General features: G+C 37.5%; 1 protein-coding gene across 4 annotated transcripts in view; it reads left to right on the top strand.

Moving 5' to 3' along the window:
• Window positions 1-18,057, top strand: part of NSD1 (nuclear receptor binding SET domain protein 1) — a 132,815-nt gene that overhangs the window by 71,166 nt on the left and 43,592 nt on the right. For all 4 annotated transcript variants that reach the window (XM_060094867.1, XM_060094865.1, XM_060094866.1 and 1 more), the window contains exons 6-12: window positions 2,384-2,508; window positions 4,283-4,553; window positions 6,085-6,194; window positions 10,892-10,967; window positions 13,641-13,759; window positions 14,699-14,842; window positions 17,490-17,613. In XM_060094867.1, the coding sequence (XP_059950850.1) occupies window positions 2,384-2,508; window positions 4,283-4,553; window positions 6,085-6,194; window positions 10,892-10,967; window positions 13,641-13,759; window positions 14,699-14,842; window positions 17,490-17,613 (969 nt within the window). The remainder of the gene's footprint in view (window positions 1-2,383; window positions 2,509-4,282; window positions 4,554-6,084; window positions 6,195-10,891; window positions 10,968-13,640; window positions 13,760-14,698; window positions 14,843-17,489; window positions 17,614-18,057) is intronic.

The following is an 18,057-nucleotide window of genomic DNA, read 5'->3' on the forward strand; positions in this document are numbered from 1 at the left end:
CTGTGGTTTATTTATATCATGGCATGTGGCAGTATCTTGTTCTTTATGGCCATGTGTCCAGCACCATATGGGTTGGTACCCATGTCCCAGATGTCATACTTCTTATTCCCAGGGTGCTCCTCACTTTGCACATCCTATCTTGTACTTCGGGACTCCCATGCTAAGCATGCCTTGTGCCTTTGATACCCCATGTCCTGTGCATCCTGTGCCTGGGCACCCCACCTTTCTCTGCACCCCGTGCAATAAAATCCCACATCTAGGGTACCCCATGCCTAGAACATCCCACTTTCTGACTCCCTGTGTCTTCGGGACCCTATATTCTGTGCACCTAGCACCTTGGGCACCCTGGCCTCAAGACGTGGATGGCTCTGCTTACCTGTCCCCTGCTCCCCAACCCTTGCCTTCCTTTAGTTGCGCCCAATGTCTTGGGTTCCCACGCTGACTACCCTGGGTGCTGCATTCCTCCATCCTTAACTGTCCCCAATGCTCTGAGTCCTTTACCTCAGGCCTAGCACCCTTGGTCCTGGGTATCCTGTGTCAGGGTCTTTAGTTCCTGTGTGCTGGGCCAGACCCTGTAACATATATGAGGTAAGGCAAGAGCTAGGGGTGGGGAATTTTATTTTTATATATATATATACACACACACACGTGTGTGTGTGTGTGTGTGTGTGTGTGTGTGTTTGTGTAGAGAGAGGGAGTTTTTATTGTTGAATAGTATTCTAGTGTGTGGATATACCACATGTTACTTATCCACTTATCAGTTGGTGAACATTTGGGGTTGATTCAGCTTTTTTGATATTTATTTATTTATTTATTTATTCATTCATTCATTCATTCATTCATTCATTTATTTGCGGTACGCGGGCCTCTCACTGTTGTGGCCTCTCCCGTTGCGGAGCACAGGCTCTGGCTCCGGACACGCAGGCTCAGTGGCCATGGCTCACAGGCCCAGCCGCTCCGCGGCATGTGGGATCCTCCCAGACCAGGGCACAAACCCGCATCCCCTGCATCAGCAGGCAGACTCTCAACCACTGCGCCACCAGGGAAGCCCTAGATTGGCTTTTTACACTTGGTTATACACATTTAAGGTTCCTCCATGTCTTTTCATGACTTGATAGCTCATTTCTTTTCAGTGCTGAATAATAATCTATTGTCTGAATGTACCAGAATGTATTTATCCATTCACCTACATCTTGGTTGCTTCCAAGTTTTGACAGTTTTGAATAAAGCTGCTATAAAAATCCATGTTCAGGTTTTTATGTGGTTCTAAGTTTTTACCTCCTTTTACATTAACTTGAAATAAACTAAATGATGTGTTACTACTGTTTACTAATGTGAAATTACAGCAGTTAGAATTAGTAAAAAATTCTTTTCTACATCTTGTCCTAATGAAGCTTTTATGGCTTGTTTCCATATGTGTTAGGGAGTAAGAGCCTTTGCCAAGCTTGCTGAGCCTGTAACCTTTCCTTCTTGGTCTCTACTTTTGTGTTTCTTTTATTGAGAGAACACCAGTATTGCCACATTCAAATGAGGCAGGAATAGCTTTCTCTGAGGTCATCACATGATGAAATACTCCTGCCCTCTTGAGTAGATTGTGTCCTGCGTTCTGTAGGCATTAGGCTCTGTTCCCAAAGAGTTTACAGTATAGTAAAATGATTATAGCATGTTAAGTATATTAAAACTGGGATGAAGTTTTTAGGGAAATTAGTAATAGATATTTGTTTCACTATTAATTCAAGGAAAAATGGCATGATACTTTGATCATAAAACATGACAAGAGTTGTTTTTTTGTTTGTTTGTTGTTGTTTTATTTTAAGAAAGTATCCAAAATTCTATATTCTATTTTATCTTTTCTGTCTTTGGCATACATGGCATACATTTTTTTAATGTTATTGATATAATGGTATACATTATTATTAATTATATATTTTTGATGTTTCTAATGTGAAACTCACTATAACCATGATATAAAGTATATGTAAAATGCTTTTGAAATTCATGTGGTAGTGCTGATTAGGTAAATATTCTATCATCTGTTCATCCAATATTCTGCATAGTCCAGAGAGTCCAGAGAGATGTTATTTAAAATGTTAATTCATTGTGTTTTTTATGAATTTACCTGATTTAGAATCCATATTTTAATGTTAGCTTTGTCACTGTAGGACACTAGTTTCAGTTTAATTTCGGATGGGCTGTGTGTGGATAGAGCAACAAAAGTCTCCTTTCTCCCAAATTTTGCATAGGATAAACCATAGCAAATAGCCATAGTGTTTTTGTGAGTTTCCTGTTTCTGTACCTTTGGAAGCACAGAGATAGTTGCATGAAAGCGTTGGGTTTCCCTCTAACTTTTTGGTTAATACTGAACTTGTTTCTCCTCTTTTAGCTATGCGGTCAGAGAAGAAACGCCTTAGGAAGCCAAGCAAGTGGCTTCTGGAATATACAGAAGAATATGATCAGATATTTGCTCCTAAGAAAAAACAAAAGAAGGTACAGGAACAGGTGCACAAGGTACATTCCACCATTTCAATAACCTTTCATCAGTTCTTTTAGGATACTGCAATTTTCCCTTCAATATCATATTTTATCTTCATGGGACAATAATTTCCTTAACAGGGATCTTGTTTTTCAGTTTTTTATTTCCAGCTTCTGGCACAGTACTTAGCCTGTACTAGTTATACAGGAAATGTAATGAGTCTATGTACTATGTGTGTATAGTGTGTGTATATATAGTATATTTTCCCCCTTTGCTTTCAAAATGTATTTAATGATTTAGGAATATTGTTATGATAAAATGTTTAGTAAAAAATACAGGGTATTAAAAAGAATAGTATGATCCTAATTCTGTAAACAAATGTTATAATACCTTATATGCTTTATTTTTAAATTCAATTTCTTTGAACTCAAAGTATTTTAAAGTAAGTTAGAGATATTTTGATTCCACGTCCCTAAATAACACGCACCTCTACGAAACAATATTTTTCTTCACAACCAATTTATCATGGTCATATCTATTAAGGTCAGTTTATCTAATAACAAATCCATGTTCAGATTTCCCCAATTATTTCATAACCTTTACATTTAATTTATCCAAACCAAGATCCAGTCTAGGACTACACATTATATCTGGTTGTTACATTTCTTAAATCACCTTAAATCCAGGACAGTCCCCCCTTTTCATGACCGTATGTAAGCAATGAGAGCAACACATTTAGAGTATCTGCCTTCTTGATTTGTGTGATTGTGTCTATGTTCCCTTTTAGGTAGTAGTTAATAAGTAACAGTTTGATAGATTCAAGTTAAACATTTTTGGCTAGGTTACATGGTAAGTGTCATACGTTGTATGACATTGGAAGGTATTTAACCTCCAGTAGTTCACCGTGGTGACTAACTGATTTCTCTTTTCAGTTATGTTTTACTTTTTACCTCTTTTGATCAAGCAGCAGTATATGTATAATTACTTTGGCTCCAAGAGAATGTCCTGTTCCCCATCAGCCATTTCCCTGATGTTTTTTAAAAAATATCAATTATAGATCCTTTTCTATATGAATAATTTCATTTGGGGTTACAAAATGGAGATTTTCAGATTTTATTATTTCTTCTACTTATATTATCTGTCAATCTGTCATTTTATAGTACTGAAATACATGAAAGGCATGCATTGCTTTCCCATTAATTTACCAACCCAACTTTGGAAGTTTATTATTAGCTGCTTTTATCGATGATATATTAGGGAATCTTTTTTTCTTTTTTTTAGATTATCACTATGGCTTTAATGAATTTTTATAGCTTCAGTGTATCTCAATCCAACAACATTTTTACCCTTTTAAAAAATTATAGTAAAAAATATATAACATAAAATTTACAACTTTAACCATTTTTTAGTGTACAGTTCTGTGGCATTCAGTACACCCACATCGTTATGCAACCACTACCATTATCACCACTACCCATTATCTTCAGAAATTTTTCATGGCCCCAAACTGAAACTCTGTGTCTATTAAAAAATAACTTCCCACTTCCCCATACCTTTAGCTCCTGGCAACTACCATTCTGTTTTCTGTCTCTATGAATTTTACTATTCTAGGTACCTCATATAAGTGGAATCATACAATATTTGTCCTTTTTTGTCTGGCTTATTTCAGTTAGTGTAGTGTTGTCTTCAAGTTTCATCCATTTGTAGCACGTGTTAGAATTTCATTCCTTTATGAGTACATTATTCTTTTTGACACTTAAATTATAATGACTTTGGCCTATGGATTCCTCGTTTATCTTTTGCCCATAGGTAAGTTCCCGCCGTGAAGAGGAAAGCCTTTTAGCCCGGTGTCGATCTAGTGCTCAGAACAAACAGGTGGATGAGAATTCTTTGATTTCAACCAAAGAAGAGCCTCCAGTTCTTGAAAGGGAGGCTCCGTTTTTGGAAGGGCCCTTGGCTCAGTCAGAACTTGGAGGTGGACATGCTGAGTTGCCACAGCTGACCTTGTCTGTGCCTGTGGCTCCGGAAGTCTCTCCACGGCCTGCCCTTGAGTCTGAGGAATTGCTAGTTAAAACACCAGGTAAGATGGGGATGGGTCTCAGTATGTAAGTGGGTATAATTAGAGGAAGCAGGAGATTTTAGTATGTTTTGCTGGAAAGCCAGTAGTGTATTTCTGTACAGCAAACTACCCACTTTGATTCTGGGAAATCCCTAATACTGGCTAATTGGATATAGTTAATGACCATTAATTGGTGTACTGTCAGGCAGACGTATGTTTAAAAAACTATTTTCTTTACAGTGTTACTGCTCTTCATGATTATTGCTCAACCACAGTGTGAATCAACACCCAGGATAACAGGGTTTTGGGGAGGGGCACTGCATACTAGTGGAGTAAACACATAAAAATTATACTTCAGATACTGACTTTACCAGTCTTTGTGTTACTTGGGAAGTTGTTTAACCTCTGAACTTGTTTCCTCGATGTATAAAATGGAGACTGTGATGCAATGTATAAAGAAATTTACCTGACACATAGCAAGCAGCTGAGTGTGAATACTCCCTTGAAGTTAATTACCAATTTCTTTTCACTTTATCATTCTGTATAAACATGTCACCTGGTGAGAATTGTATCTAAACTTACTGTCTCTAATTCACCTTTTGACATTTTTCTTTTCTTTCTTTTTTTTTTTTTTTTTATATTGGAGTAACCTTCTGACTTGAGTATTGTAGTCAGCCAAGGAAAATTTTGGATGTAACTTTTTTACATTCCCACCAGTAGCTTGTGATGTTATTCTTTAAAAAGGGATCCCAATTGTGCATAATCAAATAAGGTGGAATCAAAAAGAATAATAGGGCCTCCCTGGTGGCGCAAGTGGTTGAGAGTCCGCCTGCCGATGCAGGGGATACGGGTTCGTGCCCCGGTCTGGGAGGATCCCATATGCCGCGGAGCGGCTGGGCCCGTGAGCCATGGCCGCTGAGCCTGCGCGTCCGGAGCCTGTGCTCCGCAACGGGGGAGGCCACAACAGTGAGAGGCCCGCATACCGAAAAAAAAAAAAAAAAAAAAGAATAATAAAGATAGTTACCACCTCATTGCCCATTATGTGTCAAACTCTGTTATTAGGCTCTTTTATATAATTCATAAGAGCAGTCCTACAAAGCAAACAAGTGTCTTTTACTTATTTAGGAGCAGAACAAGAATTCTAATCCTGGTCTATTTATGTCCAGAATTCAGGCTCTATTTTACCTCACTTCTCCTTTTGTTCTTACCACCAATTGATTGCTCTCAAGGGAGTTTTGCCCTTTTGATTTCTCCCTTAATTCATTTGTGATTTTTAAAAAATGTATCAACATATATGGTTTTTAGTAATTGTGCATACACACACACACACACACTCTGACATAAGAACATCCTCACATTAGTTTGTGTCTGTATTGAGAAATATTTTCTTGTTTTATGTTAACTAGTATTTTAGAATAAATAAATGTTTACCTTGTCCCTCCCCACATGGTGATGAGAAAAATATATATATATATGTATGTATATAGGTTTTTTAAAAAGTAGCTTCTGCCCAGTTTCTAAATCATCTAATGAAAAGATACATGCATTTCAGGAAATTATGAAAGTAAGCGTCAGAGAAAACCAACTAAGAAACTTCTTGAATCCAATGATTTAGACCCTGGATTTATGCCCAAGAAAGGGGAACTTGGCCTTACTAAAAAGGTATGTTATTTTAGTCAATTCTAAAATAGGGTTGAATCCAGGAAATAGGGGATTTTAAAATCAAATCTTTTAGTAATACTTATGACATCAGTGCACATATACATAGAAATTATAGAATGTCAGAGTACACTTGGTGATCTGAGAGATCCTACATTAAGAGGCTGTTTTGCATTTGTATGGACATGTGTATCACTTGATTTTAGATTTTCTTTTCAAGTGAAAATGAGAAAAGCTTTTACAGTTGAGTAAAGTTTGTGTTTGTTGTAATTTCTTTTCTGGGCTCAAGAGCTCTTACCTGATTTCTACTTCACTTCTGTCTCTACAAGCCACTAACCTACTCTTATGCCATTGCCCTGTCTGCTCAGCTATAATCCAGGCAGAAACACTTGATCTTCAGTTTTGCAAACTTGGTTTCCATTAGCCAAGAAGGCATCATTAAATTGTAGTTGGAAATAGAAAATGATTTTCTAATTCTATAATGGATGACAACTGGACATTGATTCCTTAGGCTACATCCTGCTCTCTTTGTGTTTGAGGAGTAACTCAGTGTATATGTTACAAATTCAGTTGTAGGTTGCACAGATTTCCTATTTTAAAAAATTCTTTTTCTTTAAAGAAAAAATGCAGATTGTAATCAAATCATAAATAGAGTTTATGGAATTCTTCCTTAGCTGTAGCAAAACTTCTATCCTTTAATCCTATATTAAGGCCCCTAGTTTTTGTTAGTCACACATCTGTAAATGTAAAATTTAATGTATTTATGTTTTTATACCTTATTTAAAGAGTCACATTATGTACTTTAGTTCCTTTGTTCTTCTCAAAGCAGTTTTATGACATGGACTTTTTGGTTGTTCTTAGACTCATCTTCTGCCCTCCGGACTCTCTGCAGTTTGTGCAACCTTCAGTGACAATGTGTCTCTAACTCACTATCATCTCATTGTACCCCACACTCTAGTAAGGCTGTGGTCATCTCCTTTTGCAGTGCTTTCTCTCCTGGATTTATATTATTCAAATCTTAGCCACTGTGCAAGATTGTTGGCAGAGGTAGATGGGAAGGGCCAGGGAAACTGGGATTCAGTTGCACGTTTTGAGTGTGGAAGTGACATTTGCAATCAGATGATAAATTTAATGGTATTGTACAGGGTGAGTCACGGGAGGCTGTTGTCTTACTGCTAGAGGTGAGGTGCTGCAAATGTCATTGAAAGTAAGAATTCAGGAGAGTTAAGTGAATGATCCCCCCCCGCCCCTTTATGGAGGTATAATTGGTATATATAAGTTAATGATTTGAAGGAATAAGATGAACTTTGAATCCTCAATGTTTTGGGGACTGGGTTACTGAAAAAATAGTGTTAATTTGTTTTTTAATAACTGTAAATGGAGCATAACCTTTAAAATTGTATAAAAAATTTAAAAATATAGTGTTAATTTGCATGACCTTGCTCTGCCAAGTGCAGTTTTCTAATCTGAAATTTACCTTGTCGTGTTTGTGGGTTAATTTTTTTCCCTAAGGGGATAAAAAGCATGATTTAGTTGATAATTTTAATTTATATAGGCGAAAGTGTCCCAGAACTCTTTGAGATTTAACTTACACCAATAAAATGCACAGATCTTAATTGTTCGGTTTGATGGCTCTAGACAGTTGTATATACCATGTTAAGTACCACCCAAACTAAGTATGCTCTATATCTATCACCCCTGGAAGTTTTCTTGTTCCCCTTTTCACTCAACTCCCCATTCTCATCTCTTCAAGAGGCAAAATTTTCTCACTTCCATTACCATAGATTAGTTTTGCTTGTTCGTGAATGTCGTATATGTTGTTTTGTTTTTGTTAACTGGCTTCTTTTATTCAACACATGTATTTGAGATACATCCACAAGGATGCTATTTCAGTAGCAGTTCAAGTACAATTTGCTTGTCCTTTCTTCTGTTGATGCATATTTGCATTTTTTTTCATTTGAGGGCTATTAATCATGAGGCTGGTATGAATATTCTGAGTCTGTTTGTGTACATATATTTTCATTTTTCTTGGTGGTGTAAATACTTAGGGGTGGGATTGCTGGCTCATGAATATATCCTTTTTTTTTTTTTTTTTTTGAATATATCCCTTTTAAAGAAATTGCCAAACACTTCTCCAAAGTGGTTGTACAACTTCACGTTCCCGCCAGTGGTATATCAGAGTTCCAGTTGCTCCACATCTTTAATAGCATTTGGATTGTCAGTCATTTTAAGTTTAGCCATTCTAGTGGATATAAAATGATATCTAATCATGTTTTTAATTTGTATTCCCTAATGATTATTGATTTTGAGCCCCTTAGTATGTGCTTACTGGCCATTCCTATATCTTATCAAACGACTGTTCAAGCACACTTATATTTTTGATTGGGCTGTTCATTGTTTTTATGGTTGCTTTTTTAGGAGTGCCTTTATATTTGGGATACAAATCTTTTGTCAGATATATGTGCTTTAAATGTTTTTTCCCAATCTGATGCTTGCCTATTCATTTCCTTAGTCTTTCATGAGAAAGAATTTTTTAAAGTTTGTTTTTTCTTTTATGATTTATATTTTGTGTCTATTTCAAGAAATCTTTGCCTACCACATCAACACAGAGATGTACTTTCTGTGTTTTCTTTTAGGAGTTTTATGGTTTTGATTTATATACAGTTCTTCATTTTTTGAGATGGAGTTTTGAAGTGGATGTTCAATTGTTTTAGAACCATTAGTTAAAAATCTGTTAGCTATCCAGTTCTCTGTCTCTCATATTTTTGGTCTCTTTAAGCATTAGATATAATTAATAACTGTCACTGTTGAATTTCAGCTTTTTTTGATAGGGAGATAGGCATCATATTTGGCGCCAGAACAAGAGAAAGCCAGAATTATTGGTGATGGCTAGACCTGGACCCTGGAGAAAAATGACCTCTTTTCTGTTTTAGAAGTGAGTTCTACTATCTGACGTAGTCAACTTCACAGTTAAGGTCCTGCTTACTTTGAGGTATATTTTGCCATCAGGTTGAAACCATGATTCAGCTCCATCTTGGGACTACACCATGGGTTACCAGGCAGGCCACACCTTGTCTTTGGATGGATCAATCAGTGGGGTTAGAGAAAGAGGGATTGTCTGTTGAGGTAGTGGTAACTTAAGAGTGCACAGACTTAATGCATATCCTACCAGATTATGCATAAAGTAAGTTACTGGCATCTTTGACATGTCGTCCAAGTCACTTACAGAGTTCTGTGGGTTTTTTAAAAAATATATTTTATTATTATTATTATCATTATTTTTCAGCTGCACCTCGCGGCATGCGGGATCTTAATAAAAGCACAGTCTTAATCACTGGACCACCAGGGAGGTCCCTTTTTATATTCTAAGCAGAGCAGATGGATTTTTATTCATGTAGTGTAGTGTGGGTGTGTGTGTGTGCGTGCGTGCATGTGCATGCTGTTATTTCTATTTTAACTTACGAAATTGTTGACATCAGAAATGAGAATTTTTTCTGTATCATTCTCTGACTGTAGTTTGGGGAACATTCTGATTGTTTTTGCATCACAGCTTTTGGGTGAGTGTTAAACAATGAAGTATAAATCGGTTATCTAAGTAATATAGATGGTAGTTTTCTTTAAATTATGCAGTCTATTTTGTGGGTTTGTCTACTAGTGTTTTGTTCCATTTAACTAGGTACCTAACATTTGCTCCTTCATTTTATTTGACTTCATAAGACTCTGATCTACACTGAACATGAGGAACATTGTTATGATTTATTAATGTATATAATAAGTGTTCAGAAATTCACAGCTGCATTTTATCATGTTTTAATCTCAGACTTTGGGAACTTCATAGCAAGAATAGCATCCATTATATTGACTTTTGTGGCCACTAAATTTTGTTTTACAGTCATGATGAAGAATATTATTCTTGTAGGAGAAGACATTTTCTTGGAATAGAACTAATTCATGCAAGCATTAGTAGTAGAGGAATAAAATGTGTAGTGAATTACTCTTGATGTTTAAGGTTTTTCTTGTTGTTTTTTTGTTTTTGTTTTTGGCCATGCCACGTGGCTTGTGGAATCCTAGTTAGTTCCCTGACCAGGGGCCCTTGGCAGTGAGAGCGTGGAGTCCCAACCGCTGGACCGCCAGGGGATCCCCAATGTTAAGTGTTTTGTTTTTAGTTTCTGTGTTGCTTTAATTTATATTAATTTGCAGCAACTTAAATTAGAAAGACTTTCTATGATTCTGAGCTTTTTAATATTTAGAATTCATCAAGTAAATAAGTGTGTGTAAAATCCAGTGGCTGTAAGTATAACATTAAGAAGGAAGATTTTAAATACACGGTGGTGTGGAACAGAATTGAGCTGGTGGGTCTATAAGCACATACTTTTTCTCTTTCTCTCCCACTTTAATTAGAGCAGTGTTCTATATCTGCTTTATATATAGGCAGTCTCTGAGTAAGCCAGTCGTTGTCCGTAGTCCCCCCACCGGAGTATGTGGTGGTTTTGAGTTTTAGAGCATGAAAAAACCCCAAATCTGATGCTTTTCCCCACAAAGTCTCTGTTCAACCCTTTACTATTATACTGTTCCTTTAGTTGTTAAAAACAGCCAAGATTCTGTATCTTTGGCAATAGACAGTTCAGGTTTTGGCACATAGTATAAAGGGTTTGTTTTCTATTCCTTTGTAAAACATGATGCATTTTACTTATTTGTAGTGTTATGAAGCTGGTCACTTGGAGAATGACATTACTGAATCATGTGCTGCATCTCGTTCTAAAGAGTTTGGTGGAGGTGAGTGTTTTTGAGATTTAAGAACTGTATTGCAAAAATAAGTGTGAAGTACCCTGTCAGTTAACTAGAAAAGTTACTAAGCAGGACTAGTAAGGTTGCAAGTTCTAAGACTTGTTTGTCCAATATATGCTTCCTAAAACTACGTATGACACTAGAAAATTGTATTGATTCATTTCCAACTTTATACTGAAATTAGTTAAATGGAATTAGAATTATATTAGTGTTAAGGAAATGTTGGGAACAATAAAGAAAAATCAGCTCCTTAATTTTCTTATTAGATAATTCTCCATACTGCATCATTACTTTCTTGGCTTTGATTCCTGTAGGACAGAAAATACAGAATTTGAGTTGAGGGGGAAATTGCAAATCATCTTTTTTTTTTTTTTTGCTGTACGCGGGCCTCTCACTGCTGTGGCCTCTCCCGTTGCGGAGCACAGGCTCCGGACACACAGGCTCCGCGGCCATGGCTCGTGGGCCCAGCCGCTCCGCAGCATGTGGGATCTTCCGGGATCGGGGCACGAACCCGTGTCCCCTGCATCGGCAGGCGGACTCTCAACCACTGCGCCACCAGGGAAGCCCTGCAAATCATCTTAAACAAGTCTTTTGTATTCTTACTTTCTTATATCACACCTGTGACCTTTGGTCAATGAACATATGCTTGAAAAAGAGAGCTTACATTTGAGCCTAGTCTATTATGGTTGCTTTCAAAGGCCTTGAGAATCTTCTAGATTAAATTGGAATCTGTTTCCTGGAACCTCTGCTTGGTCATCTTATTTCTGCCCATAGCAGGAATGGGCAGCCCTTCATTCAATAACAGATAAAATAATCATAGTTTAAGTATCTACTCTACCCGTTTCTTTGTGTAAGGACTGTTACGTCTGATGAACCTAAAGCATTACAACAAGTTAGGATATTATTCACATTGTCCCTGTCTTGTAGAATAAGCATGAAGATGAAAAAGGTTGGAAGGATTGGGGAACTATATCCAGACGTGACCAGATTTATTGCCACACTACTGTCCCATTATCCACCCTGTGTTTCTCCATACCAGTTCTTTCTATCCCTTTGATCATTTTGTCTACCTATGCCATTTATTGATTGGTGTCATTCCTGAAATATTAGCTTAGATTTGAGCACGCTGCATCAGATATGATCTATCAGCAAAGGGTATTATGGGGAGATTATATTTTATGTGGTCTTAAATGTACACTTCTTTGAATGTGATCTGTGATTATTAAGTTTTTTAGCAAGTAAATTAAGCAATATGTTATTTTAACCCTGTATGTAGTTATAATATAGGTTGATCAACTTGTTTGCTTGATTAAAAAAAAAAAACTGCTTTCAAAATAGTATCAGCTCTTTCCCTATACATTTGTACTTTAGTTTTCTGTAAAACCTACAACCTGCACTTTATCCTCTGTAAATTTCATCTAAATGTGTCAACTTGTGAGAATTTTGAAGCTTTATTCTGCCACCATATTAACTCTTCCCTTTTAGTCTTAGGCTGTCAGCAGCTTTGATAGCAGAGCTTCTCCATCTCAATCAGGCAGATCAAGAAGAGAGCCCTAAAGCAGTCTTCCAAAGTATTTGATACCTAGCTTAAATATCCTGGAACATTTTACAAAATATCTCTTTAAAGATTCCTCTTAATGTTTCTATAACAAAGAGTTGAAATATGTATAATAAAAAATGAGTGAGAGACTAAATTCCATTTTCTAAATATGTCAAGATTAGGCATTCATATTCAAGGTTATAGTACCGCTGCATGAATATCCTTTTTTTTTTTTAATTAAAAAAACCCGTTTATTTGTTTATTTATTTTTGGCTGTGTTGGGTCTTCGTTGCTGCGCGCGGGCTTTCTCTAGTTGTGGTGAGCGGGGGCTGTTCTTCCTTGTGGTGCGCAGGCTTCTCATCGCGGTGGCTTCTCTTGTTGTGGAGCATGGGCTCTAGGTGCATGGGTTCAGTAGTTGTGGCACATGGGCTCGGTAGTTGTGGATCACAGGCTCAGTAGTTGTGGTGCGTGGGCTTAGTTGCTCCGCAGCATGTGGGATCTTCCTGGACCAGGGCTCGAACCCGTGTCCCCTGCATTTGCAGGCAGATTCTTAAAATACTGAGCCACCAGGCAAGTCCTTGCATGAATGTCCTTTTGGCCAATACATGTATTGGTTGGGGGAGGGAGGTATTTTTCTCTCCTCCTGTAAGTCAGATCTTATGTATTTCATGTTTTTGTCTTAATCCTTAAATCACAGAGTGATATAATTTATTGTCTTTAATCTTGGAGGCCAGGTTTTAGTATCTTTTCCTGACTACTAAATGCATTTCCTCCCCATTTGTAGGATATTAAAGTCCTTTGTGGAACTAGAAAGTCTTTCATTTCAGTCATATAGAATGAAATTGCTTTAATAACCTGTATGTTTACTATTTAATCCATATGAGGCAGAATTTATATATATGTAACTATTTCCCCAACTAGTTATATACTAATGGGTAAGTCTTTTTTTTTTCCTCTGCCCTTGTTTTCCTCATCTACAAAGTTGGGGAATTAAAATTAAAATTAAGGTTGGTGCTTACTCTTAACATTCCATAATTCTGTGAGGTCCCTTTAGTTGAGGATAGGAGTTCTTGGACATGCATGTGATCAGCCAGCAGGTAACACCTGTTTTCCTGTCCTAGGCACCACCAAGCTGTTTGATAAACCAAGGAAGCGAAAACGACAGAGACATGCTACAGCCAAGGTGCACTGTAAAAAAGTGAAAAATGACAACTCATCAAAAGAAACTCCAAGCTCCGAGGTATTATGCAGTTCTTCATCTTTTGACCTTCCAAAGTGAAGCTGCTTTTCACAGTAGAGGCCACATCCCTTTCCCCTTTGAGTTTACCTAAAAATAGTATTCTGTTGAAACAGCTAGTAGTGACAAGGAATCCTGGAGAAAAAGATGAATCTGATTCTAGTAGAAATAAGTCAAAGCACTATGGCAGCTGTGGGTGTGACCTTTTTAAAAGATCACACCCCATGCTCTAGGTGTCAGATGAAATACATAACTGTTTCATCATGAAGTAAACTTGTTCTAAAACCAGAGAGCACAATATCAAGTAACTATATAATCCAGAAGAACTTGGTATTGCCCTTTAAAAGTTGAGACTGCAGTTAGGGGAAAAACTCATTTGCTTATTTATTGAGACCACCAACTGCTTAATTTTAGAGTAATGTTTGTAAACAGCGACTTTTAGGAAACAGAGCTTTAAAGCCATTTTCTTGAAGAGCATCAGTGCAGCCATTGATGCTATCCCTAGCTTTCCAACTCAGGTTAAAAGAGAATTAGAACAAGTCAGGTCAGCATCACATATTATGATACAGAGTGTTTCTTTCCAGGACAATTTGAATAGAATGCCCAAGGGGGGCATTATTTAGGAAACACTGATCTTGGAAGGACAAATAAGTAATCAAATAAACTTAAGAATGTTTTCTCTCCCTTAGTGAAACCTTAAAATGGAACAGCTCAAAAAGTTCCAGTGGAACAGCCTCAGAGCAGTTAGTGGCAGGGCATGAGGCGCCCACTACCCGCCCAATCACAGCAGGGTTAGAACTAACATTGCATGCAGTCCGCCCACGTGATTGGCTGAACATCTGTAAGTGCTTAATGGCTAGACAAATAGCAGCCCAGAGGGAGGGGGTCAGATGGAGGAGACATCAATAATACAGATGTGGGGCATTATTTTTTCTCTGCAAGGGAGAACTGATGACACACAGGACAGCTGCAAGCCCCAAGGAGACCATTGAGGAGGGTGTCGAAAATGACCACGGAATGCCTGTATCTAAAAAACTGCAGGGTGAACGAGGAGGAGGAGCTGCACTCAAGGAGAATGTTTGTCAGGTAGAGAATGTTTGTCCACTTGCATTTGAATTGCATGCTTATCTTTTAAGAGAAGTCCTCTCCCTTCTCTTGATGACCTAGTCATGGTTAGAGTAAAAATTCTCTTGGATGATTCCAGTGGAATCACTTACTTTAAGGATTTAACTCTTCTCTCTTCCCACAAAAAAAGAAGAGAAATATTTAGTGTTGCCCCTGGGTAGGTGCCCTGAAGTAGGTCTGAGATGGAAGGGATGAATCTGTGGTTGCTCAGCCAAAGATAATTTTCCTGCACCTCTCATGGTGTGAAAATGTTTGGGTTTCTAAGGAATTTTTCAAGGAGAATTTTCACATAGATTCTTGGTGTGTGTGTGTGTGTGTGTGTGTGTTTTGTTTGTTTTCGTTGTTTTTGTTTTTCTGCTTTAAAGTACTGACTTTAGAGAACCTACCACCTGTATTTTTCTATTTATTTAATATACACTTAGACAGTGTTTTTTACTATGTGTCAAGTGTTTTTCCAATCACTTTGTAAATATTACATCATTTAGTTATCATAACAATCTCATAAGATAGAGGATCATTATTATCCTCGTTTTATAGATAAGAAAATTGAGGTGCAGGGAGGTTAAAGAGCTTGCTTGTAGTCACTCAGTGAAGCCAGTATTCAAACCCAGGCGATCTGGGTTCTGAGTCTTAACCACTATGTTGCCTTGCTTCTCTGTGAAATGTGCCTCCACTCTAATGTCAAATGCCTTTATCTTACTTGGGAGTAGAGTCAATTAAATGGATGCATTGGTTATGTTCTCTTTTCATGGTCTTGATTTAACCTTGTAAATACTTAAAAACTGGCATATAAAAAGTTGAAAATATTAGGGTTTTTTTTTTTCTAATTGAAACTGCTAAAAAATAAAATTTCCCTAGGCCTAGAATATTCTTATGGCCAGTATAATTTCAACTCAGTTTCTTTGTCTATTCATTTCACTGCTATATAAAGAAGGTTGATTATATTCAGACCTGCTCCCAAGCAGTGTTACTCCTCAGAGACTGTTAAGCCCACAAAGATTGTCATATAAGAAGGTATTGTAACCCATGGTCCTGGTTTGTTTGGATCAGTCTTTGTTTAAATCTGTTGTGCTTGTATAATTTATTAATAGCACCTCCTTTCATGCTCAGGTGTCCTAGTTTGAAGGATGAATTACATGGTCATCCCAATTAAAGGGTTAGTCTGTAACATTTGGTTAATTTGAAAAATTTATTCCTCAGTACATACTGTAATTGAAGTTTTCCTGCTTAAGTGATGAAGGCGAATTTGTTTATCATGCAGGAAAGCTGATGTTGCTGGCACGCTGAATATACAAAACAAAACATGTAACATTTATGGCATTTGTCAGTTTTTGGTCATGAATAGTAGATCATGGGAGAGCCAAACATGAAAGACTAGCTCAGAATCCCTTGGGGTCCCCTCTTAATCCCTGGCTGCCTCTGGCCTTTTATTCCCAAAGCCCTCCTACTCGTTTGCTTATTTAAGCTTTGATGTTAAGTGGCCAAGACCTGTTCTGTTTCTTTGGGTTCTTGAGGATATTAGACTTGCCTGGCCATCTTTCCCCCTTTCTTGTCTTACAGAATAAGTATAAGAGTTTTTTTCATTTTTATCATTTTTCTGCTAATCACTATGAGGAAACAAGCCAGGATATTAGAGGGGTGAAAAGTAACAAATGTTGGGAATGTGCAGAATTTTCATAAATCATACAATGTTTTCAAAAGCAACAGATCCCGATCTTTATTTCCTAAGGCTGTATCATCATTGACACCCTGTTTTAGTGAGATTGTCTCAGAAAGGTGATCTCTCTGCTTTTAATATGGTTCTAGGTGTATCTCAGGGATTGTTCACATCTTAATCAGGGCCCTTCTGGACTGTTATGACCCAAGTCCCAGCTGGCCAGTATCTCTTGCTTGAACCATTGCAGTAACCTGTTTGATTATCTCTGTTTCTCCTCTCACCTTTTTACTCTTGAAATTTTTCATGTAGCAGTCATAGGGATCTGTTTTTAGATGAATACCTGATTTCAGCCTTCCTTTGGTACAGCGCTCATTATAATGGCACACCTTTGCAATTAGAATAAAATCTGAAACTCTGTACCGTAATCTGTAAGGCCACACAGTCGGGCCCTTGCTTGCCTTTTTCTTACTTCATTTCTACCACTTCTAACTTTTGTTCACTTTTGTCCAATGACACTGGCTTTCATTGTGATTCATAGGAATGCCATGATTTTTCCTGTGTGGGGGCTTTCTGTACTTTCTGCCTTCTTGGTCCCTTCTTCAGATCATGCGGCTGCCCTGTCATTCCGAGCCCGGTCTGAGAAGTCCTTCCTAATCACCCAAAATCCACAGTTGTTGTTTGAGTGCTCTCCCAGCTGCTTACATTGTCTGACATCTTTTGTTTGTTTAATCATTTACTTATATCTTTGTATCCTTAGAATATAAGAATTATGGGAGCCAGGGACCTGTGGTACCTGGCATAGAGGAGGTAATCATTAAATACTAGCTGAATGAATGGTGGGATTTTTTGTTTCTGGCAAAGCTGCGTCTTAACTTTTGCTTTAATGAAGACCTGCTTGGGATTTTTAAAGATCTTTTTCTATAGACAGATCTGTTTTCTTTCTCTTAACAGAACTGTGAGAAACTGGGTGAGCTGCTATTATGTGAGGCTCAGTGCTGTGGGGCTTTCCACCTGGAGTGCCTTGGATTAACTGAAATGCCCAGAGGAAAATTTATCTGCAATGAATGTCGCACAGGTAAAGTAGTTAGAGAAAGGTCTTCTTCCAAGGAAGGTTTGAGTTTCAAGTTTTTTAGGAAAAAATCATTTATTGGAGACACCTTTTATGTGGCAATACTGGGCTAATTCCTACAGACATAGAGATAGGTGCTCTGTGGTCTTTGCCTTCAAAAAAACTCAAGTGAATAATGAATGTATAGTATAATACAGTGCAAAAAGTGTTGTTGTGAATGTTAAAGTGCTGTGTGAATGAAGATGCACCAGTGCTACAGAGGAAGATATCTGAGTTTGGTTTTAAGAGAGAAATAGAAATTGGTGCGTGGAGGGGAAGGATAGAAGGTCCAATAAAGTAAGTATGAAATATTTGGGGAGCAGGAAGCATATAGGTCTGTATGTTTGGAGTTTAAGATATTTTAAGATATTTTAGGGAAGAGGTGAGGCATAGGTAGTGATGAGGAGGGCT

The sequence above is a fragment of the Mesoplodon densirostris genome, chromosome 3 (genome assembly GCF_025265405.1).
Source record: "Mesoplodon densirostris isolate mMesDen1 chromosome 3, mMesDen1 primary haplotype, whole genome shotgun sequence".
Lineage (NCBI taxonomy): Eukaryota > Metazoa > Chordata > Mammalia > Artiodactyla > Ziphiidae > Mesoplodon > Mesoplodon densirostris.